This window comes from Cervus canadensis, chromosome 24 (assembly GCF_019320065.1).
Source record: "Cervus canadensis isolate Bull #8, Minnesota chromosome 24, ASM1932006v1, whole genome shotgun sequence".
Lineage (NCBI taxonomy): Eukaryota > Metazoa > Chordata > Mammalia > Artiodactyla > Cervidae > Cervus > Cervus canadensis.
This window is the reverse complement of record NC_057409.1, coordinates 10,389,278-10,416,998: the sequence shown is the minus strand read 5'-3', so window position 1 is coordinate 10,416,998 and position 27,721 is coordinate 10,389,278. Positions and strand designations below refer to the sequence as shown.

General features: G+C 47.5%; 1 protein-coding gene and 1 long non-coding RNA gene across 4 annotated transcripts in view; one reads left to right on the top strand and one right to left on the bottom strand.

Moving 5' to 3' along the window:
- The window catches only part of SMPDL3B (sphingomyelin phosphodiesterase acid like 3B), a 28,994-nt gene extending 1,472 nt beyond the window's left edge, over positions 1–27,522 (bottom strand). The window contains exons 1-7 of one of the 3 annotated variants that reach the window (XM_043444709.1): positions 27,186–27,509; positions 12,769–12,982; positions 9,781–9,878; positions 5,384–5,527; positions 3,530–3,702; positions 1,713–1,893; positions 1,496–1,629 (exon numbers count right to left, since the gene is read on the bottom strand). In XM_043444709.1, coding sequence (XP_043300644.1) covers positions 1,496–1,629; positions 1,713–1,893; positions 3,530–3,702; positions 5,384–5,527; positions 9,781–9,878; positions 12,769–12,982; positions 27,186–27,246 — 1,005 coding nt within the window. In that variant the 5' untranslated portion in view covers positions 27,247–27,509. Of the gene's footprint in view, positions 1–1,495; positions 1,630–1,712; positions 1,894–3,529; positions 3,703–5,383; positions 5,528–9,780; positions 9,879–12,768; positions 12,983–27,185 lie in introns of all 3 variants that reach the window. The other 2 variants (XM_043444708.1, XM_043444710.1) reach the window with 2 other exon arrangements.
- On the top strand, positions 14,555–17,956 carry LOC122426083. The gene is made up of 3 exons (XR_006265116.1): positions 14,555–14,635; positions 14,863–14,952; positions 17,760–17,956. It is a non-coding gene; the product is annotated as an uncharacterized LOC122426083 (long non-coding RNA).
- Positions 27,523–27,721: the final 199 nt, after the last annotated feature.

Genomic DNA, 27,721 nt, shown 5'->3' with positions numbered 1-27,721 from the left:
TGATCTTCCCTCCAAAACCTGCTCCTCCCACAGTGATCCCGTTTCAGTAAGTGGCAACCTCATCCTTCTAGGTGCGCCAGCCAAAGCCTTGGAGCCCTTGTTGCCTCCTCACTTTCTCTTCCACCCCTCATCCAGTCCACCAGCAAATCCTGTCCACTCTGCCTTCAAAATACACCCAGGACTTCCTTGGTGGTCCAGCAGCTAAGACTCCGTGCTCCCAATTAAGGGTCCCTGGGTTTGATCCCTGGTCAGGGAACTAGATCCTACATGCTGCAGCTGAGAGTTTCTTCCATGGCCCAACTAGAGATCCTGCATGCCACAACTAAGACCTGACATAGCCAAATAATAAAATTAATACTTTAAAAAATAAATCCATCCAGGATCTAGCTCTCCTCATGACCTGCTGCAGCCACCGTGGCTCATACCACTGTTACCTCTCAGTGGTTGTAGTCACCTCCTCACTGATACCCCTGTTTCCACCCTTGCCCCCTACAGCCTGTTCTTCACCCAGAATAGTGATTTTTTTAAAAATTCCAGAGTCTTACTCACAGCCTAAGTGACATGACCTCCACTGTGACCCCACAGGCCTTCTTGCCCCTCCCTGCCCAACACACCCAGTACGTTCCTTCCTCCTCATTCCGCAGACACTCATGTGGCTCACTCCCTGATTTGACTCAGAGTTCAGATGTCACCCTATCAGTGACACTTCCTCACCCAATCTATCTGACACCACACATATGCACGTGCCCCGGAACTGTCACCCACTGCCTCCCCTCTCTTTTCTCCTTAGCACTGATTTCGCGCCGCACTTAACTTTACTGTGTTTGTTTATTGCCTGCCTCCCTCCGGTAAGGATGTCGGCTCCGAGAGAGCGGTGCCTTTTGTTCCCTTCTGTGTCCCCTGAGCTTAGCACAGGGCCTGGCACGTGGCAGGTGCTAACACATTTTGTTGACGACATTAAGGAATCGTGCTCCTTTGTCATTTCTGTAGTCACCAGCACATCCCAGGAGGTGTGCGATTGCTCGATGGGTAGGGGCCTGCTTGGCTGCAGCCCAGTCAGTGTAGGGAAGACATGGACAGTGGGCCTGCGGTCACACTGTGAGACTGTGACTGCCAGGCCAAAGAGATCCAACTTGTCTGGGGGGCGCTGGGGAGCCACTGAAGGTTTTTGAGCAGGAGAGAGACAAGAAGTGCATAAGAAAGATTAATCCCTTCTGCTCAGCTGTACCAGATGAGCTCCGGCGGGGCTGGCGGGAGGCAGGGAGACCAAGCAGGAGGCCCTGACCATGACTGGGGCAAAGGGAGATTTGGGGGGAGAATTGACCTCACCTGGTGGCAAGATTTGGCGATAGCTCCAGGGTTCTAATGCTGAGCTCTCAAAAGGTGGAAGTAACTTGACCTTCCTGAGGCTTGGGTGGATTAGCTGGGGAAGGTGGTGATTCATTCAGGTCCCTCCCCCTCCTCCTGTGGCCCAAGCAGACCCAAGGCTCCTGACCTGCAGGCTCAGCGTAGCTCGGTCATATTCAAACACCCGGATGCCTGGATTGTTGGCGCCGTTGACCACTCCAGGTAACGTGGTTTTCCACGGGGTGACCCCAGGTGTAAGGAACATGACACTGATGGGGGCACCTTCCAGGAGAGAGACAGCAGGACTGAGAGTTTGGTGACAGAGAGAGGGAAGTGGGCTGGCCATTGCCCTCCAGGGTGGGTACCTGCACTGTCATAGAACATCCGAAAGCTGTCGGTGTGGTGGTGCCCGAAGAACTGCCCGGCGATGACTCGATGATGCCTCCGGACCACCTTCAGGTACTCCTCATTGAAGCCCTCCCGAAACCACGCTTTGTTCCGTGTCTTCTCAAAGAACCCCGGGGGCACGTGGCCGATGATGTACACCTATGAAGAAGGGGTACCCAGCGGGGGTTCAGAGCTGCTTTCCCCAGCTCATCTCCACCTCTCACAGTCTACCCATCTCCCCAAAAGCAAACAACAGGCTCCAAGGTACCTCCTCCCCTTTCCCTCTCCCAGGTGATCCCAGCATCTCTCTGCACACAGCAGTGAAGGTGCTGCAGGCTTCCCACCTCTGTGCCTTTGTCCATACTATGCCTGCCACCCGGACCACCCTTCTCCTGTTCACTTCTGTAAATTCTGTTGTTACTGTTTAGTCGCTCAGTCGTGTCCGGCTCTTTGTGACCCCATAGACTGTGTAGTCCGCCAGGCCTCTCTGTCCGTGGGATTGCCCAGGCAAGAATACTGGAGTAGGTTGTTATTTCCTCCTCTAGGGGACCTTCCCGACCCAGGAATCCAACCTGTGTCTCCTGCATTGGCAGGCGGATTCTTTACCATTGAGCCATCTGGGAAAGTGAAAGTGAAAGTTGCGTACTCATGTCTGACTCTTTGCAATGCCATGGACTATACAGTCCATGGAATTCTTCAGGGCAGAATACTGGAGTGGGTTGCCATTTCCTTCTCCAGGAGCCGACTGGGAAGCCCTCTGTAAATCCTACCCATGCTTCAAAACCCTTCTCATGAAATCTTCCTGATCCTTCAGATGAGTCTCTCCTGTTGGAGAGCTCAGGCACTGTAACCAAAACTTCCTTACATGGTTTATAACCTCTGCTGTGTAGTGGAAACATGTGTTCACATCTTACATTCATTGAGTCACTCAGCTGTAATGACAGTGCCTGGGCCCTTGGCCCCATTGCGAGAGGCAGAATGGTGGGGTGGGGCCGTGGTAGCTGGTAAGGAGGGCAGTGAAGAGTGTGAGCTTTGGAGACAAACCATCGTTGGATACCAGATGTGTATCACCTCTCTGAGCTTCAGTTTTCTCATCAGGAGAGCTACCTAACTGGTGCGGTTTTGAGAGTTCATATATCCATATAAAGCACCTAGCAGCTTATCTGATGTTTAGTGAGGACTCAGAAGCACCAGCCATGAGATCCTGCCGGGATACACTGGCCAGAGTAGGGACTCAGGCAAATGAAACAGAAGGCCAGTCATCGGGGGCTGCCAGCCCAGCAGACTAGAGGGACACACCTCACAGCGGACGAGATGGACACACCTCAAGGGCAAGGCATATCTCTGAGGTCTAGCCCGCACTGTGGCTGCAGCTGGGCTGGACTTGGCTTCTGGAGCCTCGGGTTCCAGTCTCAGTGAGTGAGTTACAGTCTCTCAGGCATGTCCAACTCTTTGCGACCCCATGGACTGTAGCCCACCAGGCGCCTCTGTCCATGGAATTCTCCAGGCAGGAATACTGGAGTGGGGAGCCATTTCCTACTCCAGGGGATCTCAGCCCCACCATTCACTGTGAGACTTGAGACCGTCACTGCCCCACCGGGAGCCTCACCGCACAATGGGTCCCAGCCTCACAGGCTGTTGTGAGGATGGAAGAAGCCCTCTCAGGTGCCAAGCTGATGAAGGACCCTCTGTGACATGAGCATCTTGAGTGAGTGGGTGTGAGTCTGTGCCGAAGTGGGGGACTCGTTCAGGAAGAGACCCCCGGGAGGGGGGAGAAGGAGCAGGGGGCCCTTACCATTTCCCCAGCCTGGGATGCACTGGTCAGCAGGTCGTCCAGCCACTGGAACTGCTGGCCGGGGTCAGCCATGCCGGCCGTCTGCTCATTGTTGCCGTAGTACAGGTTGGTGTTGAGGACCACGATTCGCCCAGCCCCGCTCAGCCCCGGCAGCTTCTCAGAATAGAAGGCACCTAGGACATCATAGCCATGGGGGGTCTGAAGGGGTCTCTTGCCTCCAAGCAGACACACCTCTGTCCCCTGTCTCTTCACTTGCCCATCTTCTCCTTCCTTGGCATCCCCCCTTCCCATCTCTCCCACAGGATGAGCATCATGGGTAGGACCAAAGGCTCTGGAGCCAGGCTGCCTGGGTTCAAGTCCTGGTTCTATCCCTTACTACCTGTGCCACTTGGGGAAAGTTCCTTAAGGTCTTGATGCCTCAGTTTCCTCCTCCATAGAATGGGAATAACATGGAGGTGTGTTTATCCCTCTGGATTCACTGTCAGCCCTTCTGCACTTAGCTCTCTGCCCCAGGAGCAGTGGATTAAATCGATGGGCTTCTGTGCTACTGAGGGAAAAAATGAGAGGAGGTCGGGTCCCCTTGGGATGCTGTGTCCCCCAAATCAGTGATTCTCAAACTGGTGATTTTGTCCCCAGGGGAACACTTGGCAATGTCTGGAGACATTTTTGGTTTTCACAATGGGAGATGTTATTTGCAACTAGTGGATAAAGGCCAGCAATTCTGCTGAACACCCTACAGTGTACAGGACACCCCCCACACACACACACACAAAGAATTACCCTGCCCCAAATGTCAACAGTGGCAAGGTTCAGAAACCTGGCTTGAACTGAAGGTCACTGCCCCTCCAAAGGTTGTTGTGAGGAATCTAGCAGTGGACTGAGGGCGGTGCCAGGCACACAGAAAATGCTCGAGGAATATTCACTTCTGATTCTGATTAGTGCTGTGTGGTTGAGAAGATGGGCGTTGGGATCAGCCCTGGATCCTGCTCCCGAGGTTGCCTCTTCTTGTTGCCCTAATGATCCGGGAGCGACAAGAATGAAGACAGAACACGAAATCTGGGGCAATGGGTCAGGAGACCTGCAGCCTCTATTGGACTGAGGTGCAGAGTCCACTCTGAGTCCAGCTTTTATTCCTAACTGCAGACTACAAGACTTTCTCAGATCTTATCTTTCTCGACACATGCCATATCAGTTGAAAGTGAAAGAAAGTGAAGTCACTCAGTTGTGTCTGATTCTTTGTGACCCCATGAACTGTAACCTACCAGGCTTCTCCATCCGTCCATGGGATTTTCCAGGCAAGAGTACTAGAGTGGGTTGCCATTTCCTTCTCCAATATCAGTTACATACTCCTAAATATCATGGACTACACTGACATAGTCCAGATCTCCTTGTGTTTACCCTGGGCCATTCATTCCCTTCTGGGCTAGTCTTGGGAACAATTAACAAGTACATAGGCAGCGTTCATGCCTGATGGTGACCCAGCATTCCAAGGTCCATGCTTTTATGATCCCAGTCACAGTCCCTTCTGGGTCTGGCCCTGGGGTTTTTAACAAGGCTATAATTCTAAGAAAGACATGAAAAATAATCATCAATATAGTTTCTTAATATATGCTATTTTTCCAGGTGCTATTTCTGTGAAATTTCTCAAGGCTGTGAGAGCACATTGTTAGGAATTCCCACTACATCCTCTCAGCTAGGTGACCTTGGCCAAGACTCTTGGTATATTCAAGCCTCAGTCTCCTAATCTATAAAATGGAGATAAAATCAGTTCCTATTTCATGGGGATGTTGTGAAAATGAAATTAGATCAGACTTTGGTATAAAGGGCTCCTTATAGTAGCAATGATGTTAGTACCTTCTTTGAAGGAAGTGATGGATTCGTTATTGAGCCAGGGTCGCCACAGCTCTGCTACCTGGTTGTAGATATTGTTGCTCCCTGCGGGTAATTGGTTTTTGGGGTGAAAGTCATGATTTCCCAAAGCAGCGTAGACTTTAGTATCTGGGAGGAAAAACAGAAATATAAAAATATATGGGGGACTTTCCTGGTGGTCCAGTGGCTAAGATTCCACGCTCCCAATGCAGAAGGCTGAGGTTCGATCTCTAGTCAGGGACCTAGATTTCACATACCGCAACTAAAAAAATCCTTCATGCTGCAACTTAAGTTCCCACATTCTGCGATGAAGATCAAAGATTCCACATGCTGCAACTAAGACCTAACACAGAAAAATAAAATCTGGGAACGCTGAGCTTTGCCAAAGGAGGAGGTCATAAAATTCCCATGAGGAATTGTGCACAAAGCCAGAAGTCATGACTATAACTGCCTGGGGAGAAAACCTCCTCTGTAATATAGATGCAAGCAGACATAAGAATTCATTGAAGAGAAAACAGATCCCTGTAATCCCAAAGACAGATGAGAAGGGAGAGACCCTCTCCCAGTTTATAATCAGATAAGGTGGGGGTCTCCAGAGAAACAGGACCGGACTTGGCTTTCTTGACCTAAGAGAAGCTATTTTTGCCCTAAGCCATTTTGGGATCTAAGCCTGGCCACAAGACTTGCCCTTGAAGAGATCTCAGTAATAAAGATCTTAAGGGAACAAAAGGACAGACACTGTTATCAGGGAAGAGAAGAAAAAAGTGAAAGTGAAGTCGCGTCTGACTCTTTGCGACCCTGTGGACTGTAGCCTACCAGGCTCCTCCCTCCATGGGATTCTCCAGGCAAGAGTACTGGAGTGGGTTGCCATTTCCTTCTCCAGGGGATCTTCCTGACTCAGGGATCGAACCCAGGTCTCCTGCTTTGCAGGCAGATGCTTTAACCTCTGAGCCACCAAGGAAGGCTTGACACCTACCAAGAGTCAAACCTAGTTTTGGGCTAATAGGTTTTTTGCTGTGTCTATGTGTTGGGCACTTCTAGAAGCTCCTTACAAGCATAAACTCCATGCGGGCACCACCTGGCATCATGTTCATGACCAAGTCCCTATCCCTAGAATGCTGTCTCACCCATAGTAGACACATTTGTTGACTGACTGAATGAATGAGTTACCTTATTTAATCCTCACAACAGCCCTCAGGGCAGGTAACATTATCTTCCTTATTTTGCACAGGGAGAACACTGACTGTCCAGGGGCTGGCCCACCTGGAGCGTGGCAGAGCCTGAATTGGGACCCGAATCAGTTTGCCTTGCACACCCATGTTCACTATCGGCCACAGTGGAGAGGCAGGGGCCAGTGTTCACAGCAACTCTGATGAGGAACCCAGGTGCGCGTGACAAGAAGAACTCATGACATGGAACCAAAATCTCAAATTTCAGCCTCTTCCTCCTCTCCTACTGTTTGCTTCAGCTTATTTATCTTTATAACAGGGAGTGTTCTGCTTGACCCATGTTGCTACCATTCTCAAATAAGATAAGGCCTTGTTTCACCTCTTCCAATTTGTTCTCATTTTAACATCTCTACAAGTGGGCTGTATCTTACCATTGAGGCCAAGAGAGCGCGCTGTGTCATACTTTAGGACAGCGTTTTTTTTTTCTTAGTGATACATAAAACCATGAAACATCTTACAGTCAATGAATTTAGGAAATTCAATACATGTGCAAGCATGTTATGAACTATAAAATCTTATCATTTACACTTGTATGTTAAATCATAATAATAAAGCATTTTCTTCTCCATTATTTCACTTTTATTCCTGAAGCCGCATGTGGAGCAGAGAAAAGAGCGCTCAGAGTAAGATCTGAATTTGAACCCCTCCCTAGGAACTGACTAGCTTTGACCCATAGATTTGTTATCTATACACCGGGAATAATACCTATAGTTACCATGGGGGAGAGTGCCCTGGTTTGAGCCTGTGTGCCGTGTGTTAGTTGCTCAATCATGTCCAACTCTTTGCAACCCCATGGACTGCAGCCTACCAGAATCCTCTGTCCATGGAATTCTCCAGGCAAGAATACTGCAGTGGGTTGCCGTTCTCTTCTCCAGGGGATCTTCCTGACCCAGGGATCAAACCTGGGTCTCCTGCATTGCACGCAGATTTTGTTTTTACCATCTGAGCCACCGAAGCCCCAGTGATTTCTGCGGGAAGATTAGCCCAAGCATGTCTGAGTTGGTTGGGTTGAGGTACATAGACTGGAAGTGTCCAGTCAGCTTCTCTGCACAAATTGATTTACATTGAGAGAAGGAGGTTGCCTCAAGGACAGATGTGGGAATTGGGGTGGGGGTGGGGGTCCCCTCCTGGAGTGGCAGTGGAAGTGGTAGGTATGAGGTGTCCTCAAACCAGGATTTGCATCCCAGAACTTGCCTGTTTCCTTGGCCACAAGGATCACATTTGTCTTCAGTAAAACTGAGGCAGTAATAATACCTCTCTCTAGGATTATCCTGACAGTGAAGAAGCTAAGGCATATATGCAATATTCTCAGAGGAGTGCCTGACATTCAGCACCTGATACATAGATACAGGGCTTCCCTTGTGGCTCAGCTGGTAAAGAATCCGCCTGCAATGCGGAGATCTGGGTTTGATCCCTGGGTCGGGAAGATCCCCTGGAGAAGGGAAAGGCTACCCACTCCAGTATTCTGGCCTGGAGAATTCTATGGACTGTATAGCCCATGGGGTCGCCAAGAGTCAGACACGACTGAGTGACTTTCACTTTCACTTTGGGCTTCCCTGGTGGCTCAGAGGTTAAAGCGCCTGCCTGCAATACGGGAGACCTGGGTATGATCCCTGGGTCAGGAAGATTCCCTGGAGAAGGAAATGGCAACCCACTCCAGTATTCTTGGCTGGAGAATCCCCATGGACAGAGGCGCCTGGGGGGCTGCAGTCCATGGGGTCGCAAAGAATCAGACGTGACTAAAGCGACTTAGCACACACACACATAGAAACATATAATCGTTCTTGCTACTATTACCTATTTTTGTTATCACTATTCTGTATCTGGGTCCTGAGAGACCCATGATGGAGACCTTCAGAGGAAACAGCTGTACCAAACCCCAGGGCGACGGGGAGGGGAGGGGCTGGGACCTAGGGATCTGCTTTCACAGGTCTCCCGCTGGCAGGCTGAGCGCCTGATTCCGACCCCAGGATCTTGTGTTTGGCACAGCCTGCTTAAAGCCATTTTTAAGGACCATTAGATGGGGTCCCCCACCACCGTCTCCCCATCATGTCCTGTGGGGCTGCAGCCATAATCACTCACAGTCTTGGCTGCTCACCCAGACTCTGAAGGCCTTGGATGCACCACGAAACAGCACTTTGGCTAGAAATCTGCATCTCCCAGAAGTCCCAGCAGCCAAGATGGTTTGAGAAGAGTAGATGGCAATTCCAGGGCCATAGGAGGACGCAAAGGCGGTGTGCAAGCCCACGTGAGACTTACCCAGGGACGATGCTTAAAAGTAACTGTAGACGCCTTGAGAAGGGGTTATAAGTCTGGTGTTATACAGGCAGGACAGAAACCAGTGAAATGTCAGACATTTCCATTAATAAAAAAGAAACAGGTCCGAAATGGAGTTACTTGTGCTAAACCCTAGGTCAACGAACCAAGTGTTAAGCAAGTTAATACCTAACCTAACTGATGTTTCAGCCTCTCCCTAGAATGTGACCTTTAAACAGTCAATATGGAATTAACATAGGGGGCATTAGTGAGGAAATCTGTTTGACAGATCCCACCTTTCTCCTAAAGGAAGGTAACCTTGCCCGAAACAATCCCTTTTTGCTAGAATCTTCCTTTTTCCACCCTCTTCTGTCTGTAAAAGCTTCCATTTGTACAGCTCCTTGGAGCCCCTTTCCTTTTTTTTTTTTTATCTTTTTCCTCTTTTTGGCTGTACCACACAACATGTGGGATCTTACTTCCCCAACCAGGGATCGAACCTGTGCCCCTGCATTGGAAGCACAGAGTCTTAACCACTGGATTGCCAGGGAAGTCCCTGGAGCTCCTTTCTGTTTTCTAAGTGGGATGCTGCCTGAGTCATGAATCCTTGAATAAAGTCAAATAGATCTTCAGATTTACTCAGTTGAATTTGGTTTTTAACACCATTAATAGGATTCTGTGTGTATTCACAAGTGGACAAGCTCTCATTCATGTTCCTTACAGCGTTGCTGGAAGGTAAGACCTGATTGCTGAGAAGTGCCTGGTGCGGGACCTAGCCGGCAGCCATCGTCATCGTGGGGGAAGGTCATTCCTTTGCACTTTGGTGCTGTTTTCTTCCCACTGTGCCAGGCACTGCCTGGATGTCAGGGAACTTTATGGGGACCCAGGGCACAGTCTTACCTGGAAAGGCCTCCCTGATGAGCTGAGTCAGCTGCTCCACAATTTGCAGCACGGCCACCTCACTCAGCCTCTCGTTGGGCACGTGTGGCGTGTCATCACTGCAAAACACCAGCAGCTCGGGAAGTGGCACGAGGAAAAGAAGGGACCGCTCCACCGTGAGCAAGCAGCTCTACCCGGACCCAGCTGCAGACTGGGCCTCAGACGGCTGCTGAGAGGGAGGCACTGGGCTGGTGTTGGGAGTCACACCGGGCCGAGTTCAAGCCCTCGCTCTGCCATTAACCTGCTGTGGGTCCCTGGGCTAGTTGTTTAACCTCTCTGAGCTTCCATGAGCTCATCTGTAAAATAGGGACAATATGGAACTTCAAACAGAGTATCTGTGGGACTTCAGCAGAGAGTTCCAAAATCACTGCGCAGATTGGCTGCAGCCACGAAGTTAAAAGATGACAGCTCCTATGAAGAAAAGCTATGACAAACCTACACAGAATATTAAAAAGCAGAGACTTGACTTTACTGGCAAAGGTCTGTATACTCAGAGCTATGGTTTAGTCATGTACTGATGTAAGAGTTGGACCATAAAGAAGGCTGAGTGTCAAAGAGTTGATACTTTTGATCTGTGGTGTTGGAGAAGACTCTTCAGAGAGTCCCTTGGACAGCAAGATCAAACCAGTCCATCCTAAAGGAAATCAGTCCTAAATATTCATTGGAAGGACTGATGGTGCAGCTGAAGCTCCAGTACTTTGGTCACCTGATGCGAAGAGCCAACTCATTGGAAAAAATCCTGATGCTGGGAAAGATTGAAGGCCAAAGGAGAAGGAGGCAACAGAGGATGAGACGGTTGGATGGCATCATCGACTCAGTGGGGTGGAAAAGCCGATCTGAGTTCATTCCTTGACCCAAGGGTTCTAAGGAGTTTGGATCTGCCTTCATAATAAAGCATCCGGACGTACTCTAGCAGGTCCAGGGCCTGCCCCAGGACCATTTAGCCCCCACCCCACCCCCTATTTGACAGACCTAAATTCCTGGGTCAATCTTAGGTGCAGCAAGAAGGAGGAAGAAGAGGGAAGGGACACTTGGGGAAAGAAGGAGGAAGGGAGGTTTGGGGGGTGATAGGAGCCCCCACAATCTAAAGCCTGAAGACTCTGCTGGACTGCAGGGTGAAACAGCTGTGCCCCAAGACTCCCTGGGGAAGTTAACTAGCTGAATCACACGGAGACCACTACTGGCAGTCCACACTGGCTCACTTTCTGCCGGGTACTTGCCGTGTGTTGGACCCATATCCACTCATTTATTCTTCATAATAACCCTACAGTGGAGCTTCTGTTGTTACCCCATTTGACAGATAAAGAAACCAAGGCACCGAAAAGTGAAGAATCCTGCCTAAGAGTATACAGCCAGACAGTGGTGGAGCCAGGGTTTGAACCAGTCAGCCCGGCTCCAGCGTCTATGCTCATATCCATTACATCCTACAGTGTCTCTGATACCCTCATTAGGACAGCAAGAGGGGCCTTGGAGCCCTGTCCTCCCTGAGGACAGGCCAGGAATCCAAAGACATCGGAACAAAATTCCATTTTCCCCTAGTCTGGAGGATTTAATTCTGTGTGACAGAAAACATATCCAATTGCTGCAGGTTATTCCCCAAGGGATTGCGATTCTCCCAGGAGAGGCCAAATTTCTTAGTAACTGAAGAATTAAAAAGGGGCCCTAGAGGTCCTCTCATCCAATGTCATAACCTCTGCAAGTCCCAGAGATTTCCCAGAAAAATCATGCTTTTCTGTTAAAGGATGGTGAATTTCTCAGAGGGATCATGCCTTTTAGAATGTTACTCATTTCTCCAAGGGCCCCTTCTCAGGGAGCAGGGGCCAGAGTCATGGCCTAAAATTCACTTTCTCCTTGGATTGATTCCTGAGCCCCGGGAAACCAGGGCTGCCCAGGCTTCTCTGAGATACAGTCACATTTCTTAAGGGTCCAGCCTTACTCCACCCATTTCTGTTCATGTGAGGGTCATTCCGGTCACTCCCATGTCACAGTGAGAGACAGCTAGGGCCGTCGTGGGTTTGCTCCACCTTATGGAAGTGTCTATAGAGGCTAGAAGAGGGCGCAGGAAGCCAGAGCTCCAGCCAACCCTCCTCACCCGCTCTCTGGCTCACCACTTCCTACAGGAAGTCCTCCCAATTTCACCAGAGGAAGTCAGGGGCCCTGTGAAACTCCCCCACCCGCTCAGTGCCCCTCTCCCCTCGCTGGGATATCATGGTCAGTGACCTCGTCTGTATCACCCAGGAGACCTTGAGCTCCCTGAAGGAGGGTCGGGGTCCCTATTATCTCTGTTCCCCCATGTCTGCCCATGGGTAAGCACAGGGCAGGCTGATCTACCAAGAGAGGGAGAGAAGGATCGAGTGAGTGAAGGGGGGACCACGAGTGCTGAGGGAAGTTGGAGGACTTACAGCAGTATCCTTGGAGGAGTAGCAGAAATGGCATCGCTATGGCTGAACTGAAATTGCCCGTCAAGCTCTCTCTATATGCAGGCCCAGCTCTGACCAGGGAGGACCCCCAAGGCCAGGCAGCCAGGGGTGGCCAACAGCTGGCCAGGACACTAGGTCCCAGTGCTGGCCCACATTCACCCCTTCTAACTGTCTCTTCTCCCTGCATTTGGATCTCTGGGGCTTGCAGCCCCTAAACTCTGGTGGGAGTGGCACCAGAGTTCATCCCCCGACTTGAAATCCAGGGGTTCCCCACATGCCCAAACATGCCATGACCGTGTCCCCAGCCTCAGTGTGTGCCAAGTTCTGCTGAGGTGGGAGACACGAGGTCAAGGGCACAGACCCTGAAATCAGCCAGGCCCAGGCTCCCACGGACAAGCTTTGAGTTTCAGGTTCATCCTCTCTGCAACAGGGCTGGTGTGAGGACTAAGGGAGATGGTTGGGGCAGGTGCCAGGGGGCAGGGGGCACTCGCAGTGGCCAGGGAAGGGTAGCTGCGGTGAGGGCTCTCACCCGGTCCAGAGGATGAAGTCTGGCTCTGGCTCGATCTCCTTCATGGCGTAGATGGAGGAGTTGATGAGGATCCAGGGAGAATCGCAGAGGTAGTCGCCCCAGGGGCCTGCGTTGGGTACCGGCTGGGAGCCCGCAGACGGGCACACCTGGAGAGGGTCTTCAGACACCTTGTAGCTGGGGTCCAGGTGCAGGTCAGAGATGTGCCAGAACTTCCCTGCAGGGGCAAGGAGACCCCGCTAACATGGGCTCCTCCCTGAGCCTGGCTGGGGAGGGATCGGGGAACCCTGGGGTAGGAGAGGGGAGTTTACGCAGGTGAAAGGAAGTTTTCTCCGATCCAGGGCCAGGCTTTGCCCAGGGAGGCGCTGAGCAGAGCAGAAAATAGGCTTGGTTCTGTCCCTGACCTCTGACCTTTGACAAGACACTTTCTATCTCCCCACTTCAGTGTTCCCAGCAGCAGCAGCAGGGATTGGACTCTGTGACCTTCAGGAATCCTTTAGGAGTTATATGCAGAGTGCTTGTTTTAAAGCAAAGATGAGTTAAGCACCCAGGCTCTGGAACCACATACTAGCTGTGTGACTCTGGGTGAGATGCTTCACCTCTCTGAGCCAATAACTAGAGCTAAATGTTATGCTCTAGGGAAATATATACAAAAATCTGGGAGAAGGCTTACATACCAAAGGTATCATAAGATCTTGCTAATTAATACCAGCAAAAAGCTGGGGAATATGTGTGGAAATAAAAAAAGAAAGAAGGCTGAGCACCGAAGAATTGATGTGTTTGAACTGTGGTGTTGGAGAAGACTCTTGGACTGCAAGGATATTAAACCAGTCAATCCTAAAGGAAATCAACCCTGAATATTCATGGGAAGGACTAATGCCGAAGCTGAAGCTTCAATACTATGGCCACCTGATACAAAGAGCTGACTTATTAGAAAAGACCCTGATGCTGGGAAAGATTGAAGGCAGGAGGAGAAGGGAACAACAGAGGATGAGATGGTTGGATGGCATCACCAACTCAATGGACATGAGTTTGAGCAGGCTCCCAGAGATAGTGATAGACAGGGAAGCCTGGCGTGCTGCAGTCCATGGGGTCACAAAGAGTCGGACACGACTCAGCGACTGAACAACAAAAATGTGTGGAAATGGTGTTTATGAGTACTAGACCAGAAAAGGTGGAATGTCGTTTCAGACTGGCTTGAATTTCTCATTGTGGGCCTACTTGTTAGTGACTCTGGATGTGAGGTGAAATGCCAAAAATCTCTAGGTGTAACACAAAGAAGGGAATCTAAAGAAATGGGCTTTGGAGTGGCTTTCTCATCTGCACCTAGCACAGGGCTTGGTGTAAGTGGTTTCAATGATGCCTATTGAAGGAGAGGTTGAACAGGTTTGGCCTCTCCCCTAATTCCTGTTTCCAGAATTTCCTCACTTTCCACCATTGCTCTTACTTCCTCCTCCACTTCTTGTGTCACTCAGCGCCAATAGTCAACACCCACCCATCCCGGTAAAATGGGCCCGGGCCTGGGAGTCTGCCTTCTATTGCTTTCGGGGTTGGCTAGCCAGTCCTCGACTCTTTCCACCCTCCCTCCCCCCTCCCCCAGTGACTCTAAGGCCAAAGTCTGGACCCTGATCTCACTCCCGGATGCTTCTGAGCTTTGGCCCACCTCTCCTGATCTAAACCTGGTTTCCGGAAAGAATCAGAAACTTGTTCATACCAAAGTGCACACGACTGATTAAACAAACCGTGGTCCCTCCCACAGTCATTATATAATCATCCTCCTCACAGCCCTGAAGGGATTGATCATTATCCCCTTTCCATTTTGGTGGTAAGCAAACGAAGGTTCAGAGGTCAACATGCTTGAGATCACAAGGTAAATGCTGGGGATCAGGGGAAGTCCTCTGGCTCCCTAATCACTCCCAGGAAAATGTGATTGCTAAAGGGGTAAAACCAATGTCTTTTATTTTAACTCTTTTTGTAGATCATCTATGCCTGCATTTTAAGATTTTACTCTAACTGACAGTCTTTGTTTATAACGGGGGGAATTAAAATTTTTCACATGAATTGTGATCAGTAACATATTTGAAATTACTCCTATAGGGGCAACATCCTAAGGCAGAGAAAAGAAAGCAACCACCTCATTTCATCAAGAAAAATGGGCAGAGTTGGGGGGCTTTCCTGCCGGCGGTGGTAAGTGGGTCACACCTGCTTTCAGTCAGGCCGGCCAGGCTGGCTATGGAAGCTTGAGAAGCTTTTCCCTTCTTTCTGGCACGCGGGCCCCTTGCTTCCTCTGCAGACCACACAGAGGTCATCCCTTTGCCTCAAGCGGGCACTTTCTCAGCTAACCACAAACACGGAGCAGTTCTTCCCCTTTGATGTCAGCCCTCAAAGTTCTCAACGAGTGTTTCTTCACTTCAGAAACTCCTTGTCTGTGGCTCAAGAGTCAGCTGTTGGTTGGGCTCTTCCAGCAAGTTCCGGACTAGTCAGTGTAGAACTGGAACTCCTTCCAGGCTCCTTTGTGCTTCCTGTGACCTCTGTGTGCATACGTGAATGTGCGTGTGCATGTGCATGCGTGCGTGTGTGTGTGTGTAGATGCTTGCCTTTATGCCCACGGCCTCAAAGGCTTGACTTTGGGAGAGGTCAGGAGGGTGGAAAGAATGGCAGAGAGGGCCAGAGATTCAGACACGGGCTCCACCTTAGGCTCCAGTCTCCTCACTGTGGAGGCCAACCATAGACCCCTCCTCTTCTCCTTGGCCAACCCAGCCCACTCTCTCTCTTCACGGGCCCTCTTTCCTGACTCCTCTGCCGCTTTCCCCAGTCCTCTCGGGTCATTGCACGCTGCCTTCTCTTCTTCATTCAGGTCTCAGCTGGAGAATCATCTCCTCAGATAAGACTTCTCTGACTGCCTTTGCTCAAGTTCCACTTCTTCCCACCCATCTGGTCTCCAGCTGGGTGACTCCAAATGACTCCCCCATTCTATTTTTTCAGAGCACTCTCACACATGAAATTATTTTGTTGACTTGCTTGTTGGACATCTAACCTGTCTACAGTGTCAGAGTGCTTGATCCCAGAATGCTTTCATAATATATCTATGCTACCCATAAGAGACAGGAGCCACAGGCTTCTATGGAATTAGTCACAGACTATAAGGAATTGAGGTCTAATTATCATGTCATGGAAAAGAAGGTGGGCACAAGGACCCTGAAGAGGGAGGCAGGTTACTGGGTTTCTCATCTGGGGCCCCTTGGACTGCAAGTAGATCAAACCAGTTAATCCTAAAGGAAATCAATCCTGAATATTCATTAGAAAGACTGATGTTGAAGCTGAAGCTCCCATACTTTGGCCACCTGATGCAAAGAGCTGGCTCATTAGAAAGACCCTGATTCTGGGAAAGACAGGAGGCAGGAGGAGAAGGGGATGGCAAAGGATGAGATGGTTGGATGGCATCACTGACTCAATGGACATGAGTTTGAGCAAGCTCCGAGACGTGGTGAAAGACAGGCAGACCTAGTGTGCTGCAGCCCATGGGGTTGCAAAGAGTTGGAGATGACTGAGTGACTAAACAACAATCCAGGCCGAGGACCCTGAGCAGGCCAGTTGGACTGAGGGTGTTTGACATCCAGCCTACTTCTCTGTAACCATCAAATAAGACAGTGAACAAGAAAGGGCCTGTCCAAAGCACATGAAAAGATGCTCAACATCACTAATTACTAGAGAAATGCAAATAAAAACTGGTCACACCAGTCAGAAGGGCCATCATTAAAAAGTCTACAAACAATAAATGCTGGAGGCGATGTGGAAAAAATGAAACGCTCATACATTGTTGGTGGGAATGCAAACTGGTACAGCCACTATGCAGTAGAGTATGGAAGTTCCTTAAAAAACTGAAAATAGAACTATTATATGATCCAGCAGTCCCACTCCTGGGCATATACCCAGAAAAGAAGATAATTTGAAAAGATGCATGCACTCCCATATTTATTGCAGCACTATTCACTATGGCCAGGACATAGAAGCAACCTAAATGTCCACCGACAGAGGACTGGATAAAGAAGATGTGGTATATATATACAATGGAATATTACTCAGCCATTAAAAAGAACAAAACAATGCCACTTGCAGCAACATGGATGGGCCTAGAGATTCTCATTGGAGAAGGAAATGGCAACCCACTCCAGTATTCTTGCCCGAAAAATCCTATGGACGGAGGAGCCTGGTGGGCTAAGCCACTTGGGGCTGCTAAGAGTGGAACACAACTGAGGGACTAACACACAGAGATTCTCATACTGAGTGAAGTCAGATAGAGAAAGACAGATATCATATGATATCACTTATATGTGGAATCTAAAAAAAAAGGGGGGGTACAAATGAATTTATCTACAAAACAGAAATAGATTTACAGAGGTAGAAAATAAACTTAACGGTTGGGGGGAGGTAATGAGGGGGGAGGGATAAACTGGAAGACTGGGAATTGACACACACACTACCGTATATAAAATAGATACTAATAAGGACCTACTGTGTAGCACAAGGAACTCTACTCAGCGCTCTGTGATGGCCTGTGTGGTAGGGAAATCTCAAAAGGAGTGGATTTATGTGTTTGCATAGCAGTTTCACTTTTTCCCAGATTCACACCTGTGATTGGCACAACATTGTAGATCGATCATACTTCAATAAAAATTTTTAAAAAGGAAAATATGATGTTTAATTTCTGTACATATTTTATTCATATGAAAGTCAGTGGTGTTCACTCTTTTTAACCCCATGGACTATACAGTCCATGGAATTCTCCAGGCCAGAATACTGCAGTGGATAGCTTTTCCCTTCTCCAGGGGTTCTTCCCAACCCAGCAATCAAACCCAGGTCTCCCACATTGCAGGAGGATTCTTTACCAGCTGAACCACAAGGGAATCTCAAGAATATTGGATTGGGTAGCCTATCCTTCTCCAGCAGATCTTCCCAAACCAGGAATCTAACTGGAGTCTCCTGCATTGCAGGTGGATTCTTTCCCAACTGAGCTATCAGGGAAGTCCACTGATGAATATACAGTAATTTAATCAATGCTACTGATGGACTGATGCTGAAGCCGAAACTCCAGTACTTTGGCCACCTAATTCGAAGAACTGACTCATTGGAAAAGGTCCTGATGCTGGGCAAGATTGAAGGCAGGAGGAGAAGGGGATGACAGAGGATGAGATCGTTGGATGGCCTTACCGACTCGATGGACATGAGTTTGAGCAAGCTCCAGGTGTTGGTGATGTACAGGGAAGCCTGGCGTGCTGCAGTCCTTGGGATTGCATAGAGTCGGACACGACTGAGTGACTGAATTCAACTGAATCAATGCTACATAATATTTATATTGCTTTCAGTTTTGGTTTTTTTTACCTATTGTAAATTACAATGCTTTTTTACTTCTTTACTTTTTAAAAACATTTTTTGGAGTATAAGTTGATTTACAGTGTTGTGTTTGTTTCTGCTAGACAACGAAGTGAATCAGTTGTGCATGTACATGTGTCTACTTTGTTTGATTCTTATCCCATGTGGGTCATTGCGGAGGGCTGAAGGGAGTTCCCTGTCCTAGCCTGTAGGTTATAATGCTTTTTTCCTTAAGGATAAAAACTCCAGTAGAGAAATATGTGAATATCTCAAGGCTTTTATGCATGTACTAGATATCCCACTGAAGAAGTGGATATTATATAAAATGTTTGCCAATTTGGTTGGTGAAAAATGAGACCTCATTAGTTATTTTGCATTTCTTGAATTTCTAGTGAATTTGAATAGTTTAAATATTTATTTAAAATTGGCCACTTGTATTTTGTTGTTGTTTATTGGCCACTTGTATTTCTTTTTTGGTGACTTCTCTACTTGTGTGTTCTTTGCCCATTTCTATTGAAAGAAAGAAAGTGAATGTCATCCAGTCACGTTTGACTCTTTGTGAACTTATTGGGCTATCCATGGAATTCTCCAGGCCAGAATACTGGAGTGAGTAGCCTTTCCCTTCTCCAGGGGATCTTCCCAACCCAGGGATTGAACCCAGGGTCTCCTGCATTGCCGGTGGATTCTTTATTTCTATTGAGGTGTTCCATTATTTTTCTTCGTTTGTAAGAGCCTGTGTCTATATAATATTAACCCTTTATCTATCATATATGCTGTAACGTTGGAAGCGGGGATAAAGACTTCCTTTTCTGCTTCTCCTGCTAAGTAAAATTAAGTCAAAGTAGCAGAATACAAAACTATATATGTAGTGTGGCAGTCATTTTATTTTTAAAAGCACATAAAAATGAAGAGAAATATTTATAAGGAACTCGATGAAAAAGTTAATGATTTTCTTTTTTATACTTTTTTCTATTTTTCCTTTTTTTTTAAAATCAGTGAAGATATTTAAATTACACTTGGTGTGTGCTTTTCCTCCCAGTTAGATTATAAGTTCCTAGGGGACAGAGATAACGATGCTTCGCTTGTCCCCTGCAGTGACTTACAGTTGTCTGACAAATAAATACAACGGTGAATTAACATTTTAATTTATGTGACTGTAAGAGCTTTACTCTCAGAGGTATTTTCTTGTTACTCTCACTGTGGTCTTGGTTGGTTGCCCTGGGAAGCAGAGGAATTAAATAGCTGTTTAAGAGACTAATTTTAGAAGAGGCAGTGTGTGGTGCTCAGGATATAGCTATAGGAAGCAACCTTGGAAGCTGTCAATTAACATCTTCAGTTAACCTCCTGGCCTGGTCCCTCAAGCTCTCTCCGAGTCTTGCTCATGAAATATAGAAACCCACTGACACCAGCCAGATACAGGTGCACCTGTGCCATTGTCATTCAGACCCCATTGTTAGACAAAATCCTACTAAAATAAAAACTTCCTTCTCTACGTATTTTTTTTTCCAGGAGATCTTTTTTAAAATATTTATTTGACCGCATCAGGTCTTAGTTGTGGCACATGGGTTTAGTTGCTCTGAGGTATGTGGGATCCTAGTTCCCCGACCAGGGATCAAACCCATGTTCTCTGCATAGCAAGGCGGATTCTTAACCACTGGACTACCAGGGAAGTCTCTTTACTTTTTAATAATTAAAAAAAAAAAATCAGTCTCAGAGCCATCCCTGTAGTCACTAGTGATCTAATGATGAAAAAACACAGGACTTCAGATTTGTGGTCTCAGCAGCTGGAGAAATTGGCACTTGACACCACACTCATGGCTTCCCATTGTTACATGGTGTTTCCAATACAGGGTAAAAAGGGCATTTCTGGGATTATTTTGTACCTAGGCTTGGTCCAAGTGCAGCAAAAGCATCCCATCATTGTCTGAGAGGACACTGAGCTATTGCAGGGGGTGGTCAGGGATGGTTTCAGTTGAGTTTCCCGCAAATGGGCAAAGGCAACAGTTAAGTAACATGGCAAAGTAGCTGAGAAATGATATTTCATTTCATAAAGTTGGGGTTCACAGTTGCTAGCATATTAGGATCAACTCTCCTAATGTTTTTGCCTCAAATTAAAATGGGTTAGAAGTCAAGCTCTTTGAGGATAAGCTCCAAGTGAGGACAGTGAGCTATTGGATGTTCAGCACCCTTCATGCTTTAGGCAGCAAAGCCAGTCATCGGAAGACTAGTGTATGGCTTTGCCTGGAAGGGCCATCTCTCCTGAATAACAGATTATGGCCCTGGTAGAAAAGTGCTCCTTGGGACTCCCCTGGTGGTCCAGTGGATGAGACTCCATGCGGAGGGGGCCCGAGTTCAATCCCTGGCCGGGGAACTAAGATCCCACATACCATAATTAAGCCCACGTGCCGCAACTACTGAGCCCATGTGTGCCAACAAAGACCCAGAACAGCCAAAATAGATAAAAACTAAGTATTTTTTTAAAAAGAAGAAAGTAAATTGCTTCTTGACATTATTATTGGTCAGCTCTCAAAAAAAGAATAGCGTGGTGAGAAAGAAAGGTGGAGTCAGTCAAGGCCTAGACACCTTCAGAGGCAGTTGGGGACTTCTCCAAGTGCTCCATTCACCAAGGAGAGGCCCTGTTTATCTACTTTCAGTTTTGTTTTTTTTTTAATTTTCGGCCACATTCCATAGCATGTGAAACCTTAGTTCCCTGACTAGGGATTGAACCCACGCCTTCTGCATTAGAAGGCAGAGTTTTAACCACTGGACAACTGGGGAAGTCCCTGCATACTGCTAAGTTGCTTCAGAACGTGTCTGACTCTTTGCACCTCTATGAACTGTAGCCTGCCAGGTTCCTCTGACCATGGGATTCTCCAGGCAAGAATACTGGAGTGGGTTGCCATTTCCTCCTCCAGCACATCTTCCCAACCCAGGTATCCAACCCGTCTCTTATGTCCCCTGCATAGGCAGGTGGGTTCTTTACCACTAGCGCCCCCTGGGGAAAGCCCCTATCCACCTTCAATTCTGACGACACACAATATGGTTTCCTGATATTTTCTGGTGGGCTTCCCATAATGTTTTTCCTCCTTCTCCTCCTACACTCTCCCCTCAACATCTCTCTCCATATGACTTGCTTGAATCCCCTCTATTACTGTATTTGAAAAAAATGTATAATATTTTCAAATAAATCACTGTGTTCCACCAGAAAAAAAAAGGGGGGGGGGTGGTGGTTTGTCCAGAAGACTCTCCACACACCACTGTCCCTGGCAATTACCCCCATGAACCGAAGTGAGACTGGTAGGGTGTGGGGAGGTGGGCACTTTGACACTTTATCCTTTGGACCAGAGATTTTCAAACATTACCTACCATTCAGACACCCCACCTGGGGAAATCGCATGAAAATTAAGAAACTTTCTATATCCATACTGCTTGAATCTTTTACAGTAAGAAAGTATTCTCAAAATCCTTGAGTTTTAAGAAAAGGCACCAATCTTAGCTATCACTATTATTCATTAATCATTGAGATTATAAATAAATTTGGCCTCAAGTACAATGAGTGATTGAGGGCACAGACCTGGTTGGAATTCCAGCTCCAGTGCTCACAAACTGGGTGAACACTGTGCCAATTTCTTCATCTGTAAAATGGGGGCAACAGCGCCCCCTACCTTTTACAGTTATTGTAAGGTTTAAAACGAGAGAATATGGGAGAATGCATAAGCCCTCAGCAATGCAAAGCAGCAATTACTCCGAACTTGACCACTGGGGATCCTGCAGTTCTGCTTTCACCACAGAAGGGAGACGGGATCAGAGGGGTGGCTGTGTCCTTCTCCTGCCTGCTCCAGCATCCCCTCAGCTGCTGTCCTCTGCAGGTAAAGGTCCGGGGCCAGGAACAATGAGAAGACAAATCCTGTGCTCTCCTGGCTGGTTCTACTTGAGGAGAAGGCTGGTGGGCACAGCATACCCTCTAGCTTTAATTCTGAGAGTTCAACTCTGCTCCCTGTGCCTGAGCAGGCAAAACAGTCTCTTGGCCCTCCTTCTTCACCAACGTGTCACCAGGCTAACTTTGTACACTGGGGACAACAGATACAGAACCCAGAGCCTAATCCCTCGGTAAGGCCCAGGGAAACGTGTGAGAACTGGCGGGGGTTGGGGGGGGTGGGGTGGTTGTTGTGGGAAGCATTGGTTCCAAAATTCAGGGGAAAAAATCTGTGCCATCAAAACCAACAATCTATTTCAAATGCAATATTTTAAAATGTCATTAAAAATTTCCTAAGACTCTGAGCTCCCAATGCAGGCGGTCAAGGTTCAATCCTTGGTCAAGGAATGAGACCCCACGTGCCAAGCCAAGAGTTCACCTGCCACAACTAAAGATCCTGCATGCTATGACAAAGATCGCAGATCCCTTGTGCTGCAACTAAGACATTGGGTAGCCAAATAAATAAACAATATTAATATATTTAATATATTTTAAAAAATTATTTTTAGAAGTCATTAAAAATTATATATAATGTGAGATCCTTTTACTGATTCATGATGGGGTGGAGGAGATGAAAAAAATCATTCCTAGAGTCTAAGATAGTCTTAAAATGTCTGAAAGATGAGTTTGTTTATGGTCAGAGACAAGAAGAGGAAGGCAGGAAAACATCTGCCATTTATTTAGCACCTACTGAAGGTCAGATGCTGTGCCAAGCCCTCTGCTTATGTAGCCTCACAGCAAAATTATGAAATACGTTCTATTATCATACCCATTTTACAGATGAGGAAACTGAGCTAGTTAGTGGCAGACCTATGATTCATACTGTACTTGAAAAGAAATGATCACAGTGCACTTTGCCACTAGCTAGCCATGTGACCTTAGATATTTTTTTAAAAAAAGGTCTCAAACTTTTATAGCACATTGCAGTGTAAGTGCATGATCTCACCTTATTTAATCTCTCCTCCTATAGTATTATCCTTATTTTACAGGTAGTGAAATAGAGACTCAAGGTCACATAGATATTAAAAGGCGGTACCTAGGTTTTCTGGCTTAAGGCAGTGGATTGTTTTTGAAAGGACATGCATGAAATTTGAAATCAGAGAAATCTTGTTTTGAATCCTGGCTACACAGGCAATGGCAACTTAAACAAGAGATTTCCTCAGCTGAGCCTCTGTGTCCTCATTTCTGTAAAATGGGGATAACGATACTAGTAGAAAAGGGGTGGATGGCCATGCAGTGGACAAACCAGGCTGCGTGCCTAATCCCTGGACTGCTCTGCTCCTTGGGCCTCAGGTTTTCTTCTCTTCTGGAGCCTCTTTTTTCTGAAGTGTAAGATTTGTGTATTACACAAAGGTTATCTGAGGGCCGTTCCAGGTTTAACTGCCTGTGATTCCATGACTTGCCTGTTATGCGTGCAACCTACCATAAAGCAATATTGGTCCCAATTTCAGTCCTTTGTGGGGATTTTTTTTTTTCTGCTTTGGTTTTACAGTAGGTCCTTGCTGGTTATCTATTTTATTTCTTATTTTTATTTTATTATATATTATATTACATTATATATTTATTATATATATAATAAAATAAAAATAAGAAATAAAAAATATATATATATATTTTGACTACACCATGCAAGACCTTCGTTCTCTGACCACGGATCGAATTCATGACCCCTGCATTGGAAGCACAGAGTCTTAACCACTGGGCTGCCAAGGAAGTTCCCTGGTTATCTGTTTTAAAAACAGCAGTGTGTACATGTCAATCCCAACCTCCCAATTTATCCCCCCACCCTTTCCCCTGGTAACCATAAATCCATTCTCTAAGTCTGTGAGTTTGTTCTTGTTTTGTAAATAAGTTCATTTGGACTTTTTTTTTTTTTTTTAGATTTGCATATAAGCTATTGGAGAAGGAAATGGCAACCCACTCCAGTATTCTCACCTGGAGAATCCCATGGACAGAGGAGCCTGGCAGGCCCCAGTCCATGGGGGTCATAAAGAGTTGGACATGACTGAGCGACTAAATAACAATAAAAATAATAAGCTATCAGTTTTGATGCTAAGCAATGATCCCAAACACTTCAATTATAACTCCTCTGTAAACCACTGCCCTCCAAAACACAAAGGGTTAACTTGTTAAAACCCGACCCCTTGTGTTAGCTGGTACACCCGCTGAAGAAAGGATAGGCTACCCACTCCAGTATTCTTGGGCTTCCCTTGTGGCTCAGCTGGTAAAGAATCCACCTGCAATGCGGGAGACCTGGATTTGATCCCTGGGTTGGGAAGAGCCCCTGGAGAAGGGAAAGGCTACCCACTCCAGTATTCTGGCCTGGAGAATTCCATGGAGTATACAGTCCATGGGGTTGCAAAGAGTCAGACACGACTGAGGGACTTTCATTTCACTTCACTTCACTTGTGATAGCTCTGTGGATTGTCATCTCCTCGCAGCAGCTCCAAGAGGCAGGCTCATCATTCTTCAGGGAAATGTTTGCCTCCCACAGATAGAACCTGTGGGCTTGTCTGCAGTTAGAGGCTGAGGGATAAATGCTGTGTAGCCTCCGGTTTGTGTGGGAGGAGATGAAACCAGCAAGTTGGCACCCCACCCAAGTTCTTGGCTAAGGATGGTACAGGTAGAAATCCCACGGCTTTATGCAAAGCAAGGGTGATGGCTATCTGACTGGGTGTCTCAAAGGTTTACACTTCAGGAAGACTCAGATTCTGAAAAAAAAAACTGACAGGTGCTGAGGAATTCTTTTTAAATTTAACTCCAGTTTTAGATTATAGATGTATACAGTCCAGAGCTTCCCTGGTGGCTCAGACCTTAAAGCGTCTGCCTGCAATGCAGGAGACCCAGGTTTGATCCCTGGGTCGGGAAGATCCCCTGGAGAAGGAAATGGCAACCCACTCCAGTACTCTTGCCTGGAAAATTCCATGGACAGAGGAGCCTTGTAGGCTACAATCCATGGGGTCACAAAGAGTCAGACATGACTGAGCGACTTCACTTCACTTCACAGTCCAGAAAAGTTTGAAGAAAAGAAGGGGGAAAAAGTAGTACCCACCATCCCAAGAGGACCCATCAAAGGGTGTGGTGGGTAAGGTGGCTGGGTGCAAACTTGGTCTTGTCACTTCCCAGCTCTGAGATCTTGGGGGGTTTTGTGTCCCCTCTGAGTCTCATTTTCCTCATCCGCAAAATGGATATAACGGTAATAGTACCAATTTTACAGGGACTATGGGTTCCCCTCATAGCTCAGTTGGTAAAGAATCTGCCTGCAATGCAGCAGACCCAGGTTCAATTCCTGGGTTGGGAAGATCCCCTGGAGAAGGAAGTGGCAACCCACTCCAGTATTCTTGCCTGGAGAATACCATGGACAGAGGAGCCTGGCAGGCTACAGTCCATGGGGTCGCAAGAGTCGGACACGACTTAGCGACTAAACCACCACTACATGAACTATTAAAATCAGAGGAGGTGTTTTCATTTCATTTTTCAAATGGGTTTTAAAAGGACAACATATGTCAAGCACAAAGCATAAGCACAGTATATTGTAAGTACTCAGAAAACTAACGTTAGCTCTTCTTGACTATTTTCCTTTGTTTGCACGTTTTTATATACTTTTTTTTTTTTTTTTGGCTGCACCTCACAGCTTGTGGGATCCTAGTTCCCTGACCAGGGATTGAAACCGCGCAGTGAAAGCGTGGAGTTCTAACCACCAAACAGCCCGTGAATTCCCTCACTTGGCATTCTTAAAATTGTCTGCAAGTTTACACATGCGCTGGCACCAGCCCCTGGCCCCACCCCCGTGATCTCCCAACATCCATATCCCTCTACCCCGCCGTCCCCCCATCCTCTCGGCTCCAGCCATGCTGGCCTGATGCTTTTGCTCGCACACATGGCCTGTGCATCCAGCTCAGGGCCTGTGAACTTCCTGTCCTCTGCTGCTGGAATGTTCTTCTGGACATCCACATAGCTCTCTCCCATGCTGCCTTAGGTCTCTAGTCAAATGTCACTTTACAGTTCTTCTCTGCCACCCTTAAGTATCTCCCTCCCCCATCCTCTCTACTCCTTTATTCTGCTTTGTTATTCTCCATAACCCCTGTTATTTCCTGGAATATGTATTTCTTTGTTCATGTGTCTTTTAGTCTGTTTCTCCTGAGGTGAAGGGATGCTTCACCAGCACTGGGATTTTGTTTCTTTTCTGCCACACCCCTGGTTCCTAGAATAGTGCATGATGCATTTTTTGGTTTAAAATAATTTTTTATTGCCCTGGACATTTTAGCTCTTATGTCTTGTTTTTGTTTTGAAGAACTATAAATTCAAGCTTAGGAAAGCTTGCCTCTGTCTTAAACAAAACAACAAAGCTTTTGTATCATTTGCTTATCTAATGTCCTTTTAAGAGAGAGATGGGAGTAATCTAGCAGGGTAAAATTTATACCACGAGTGATGCGGCTCCAAGTAGTGCATGTGTGCATGTTGTTCACAAAAATATAATCTGCTGGTGGCATTTGCAGAAAAGAAACCCTTGCAGATTTCTGTGGTTGTGGTTTAGTCTCAAAGTCGTGTCCAACTCTTTGCGACAGCCATCAAGCTCCTCTGTTCATGGGATTCTCCAGACAAGAATACTGGAGTGGGTTGCCATTCCCTTCTCCAGCTGCAGATTTCTGAACAACAGTAAACTCTGTTAAGAAATTCTAAAATGTGTTACAGATCAAAAAGGGAATGATGCCTCAACAGAGTTCCAATAAAATACTGGATTTGAGAGCTACTCGACCAATATTTGTTGAATGAATTCATGAATCTGCCTATCACCTTCTACCTCTGCCAGCTGGCTGGCTCTTAGATACCCACAGTTCTGAACAATGTGCATGTTCCTCCCGTGGCCAGCCGTCACCTCCACTTAACAATCCCAGGCTCAGACAGCACACCCTCCACCCACTAACTCTCTCACCCAGCCTCCCCAGCTGAGCGCCCTGTCTTGCTATGTTTAGCAACATTTTCAGCTCTCCCGGAGCAGCTTCCAGCCGCCCTCAACACTGAGTTCACAGTACAGAACAGAGCCATCTCAGGTGTCCTCACTGCCTACCTGGTGGAGCCCTGGCGACTCCCCAGGAGGCCAGGAAAATCAGCACCTCCGGCAGCCTCATCCTGGGGTTTCGCCTGATGGAGCCGTTGGGTTCTCCCCGAGCTTTTGTTGGAGCCACAGACTTCCCAGCTAGGCGCTGGTGGCCGCGTGTCAGAGCAGCACTTCCCGTCCAGTCACCGGCTATTCCCAGACACTGGGGGCATCTGGCTCCTCAGGCTTTTATGGTGTGAGCGGGGTTTGCCCCAGGAGTTGCACTTGCCAGGCCTTTGGACTCTCACGTGAGAAGCAGCACCAGTCCTGCCAGTTCCTCAGAGCCTGTCAGTCGGTCCAGTCAGCACCTGGATTCCCTTGAAACTCACTCAGCTGAGGTCACTGACCGGCAAATAACCACTTCGGAGTTTTCACGCTGCCCCACCCCAGGAGAACAAACAGACCATAGAAAATGTCCGGCCTTTGCCATCAAAGGAACTTAAGTGCTTGTTGGAGATTGAGCTGCTTGACCACAAATGAACCCAGACCAAGAGTCATCTGCTCAT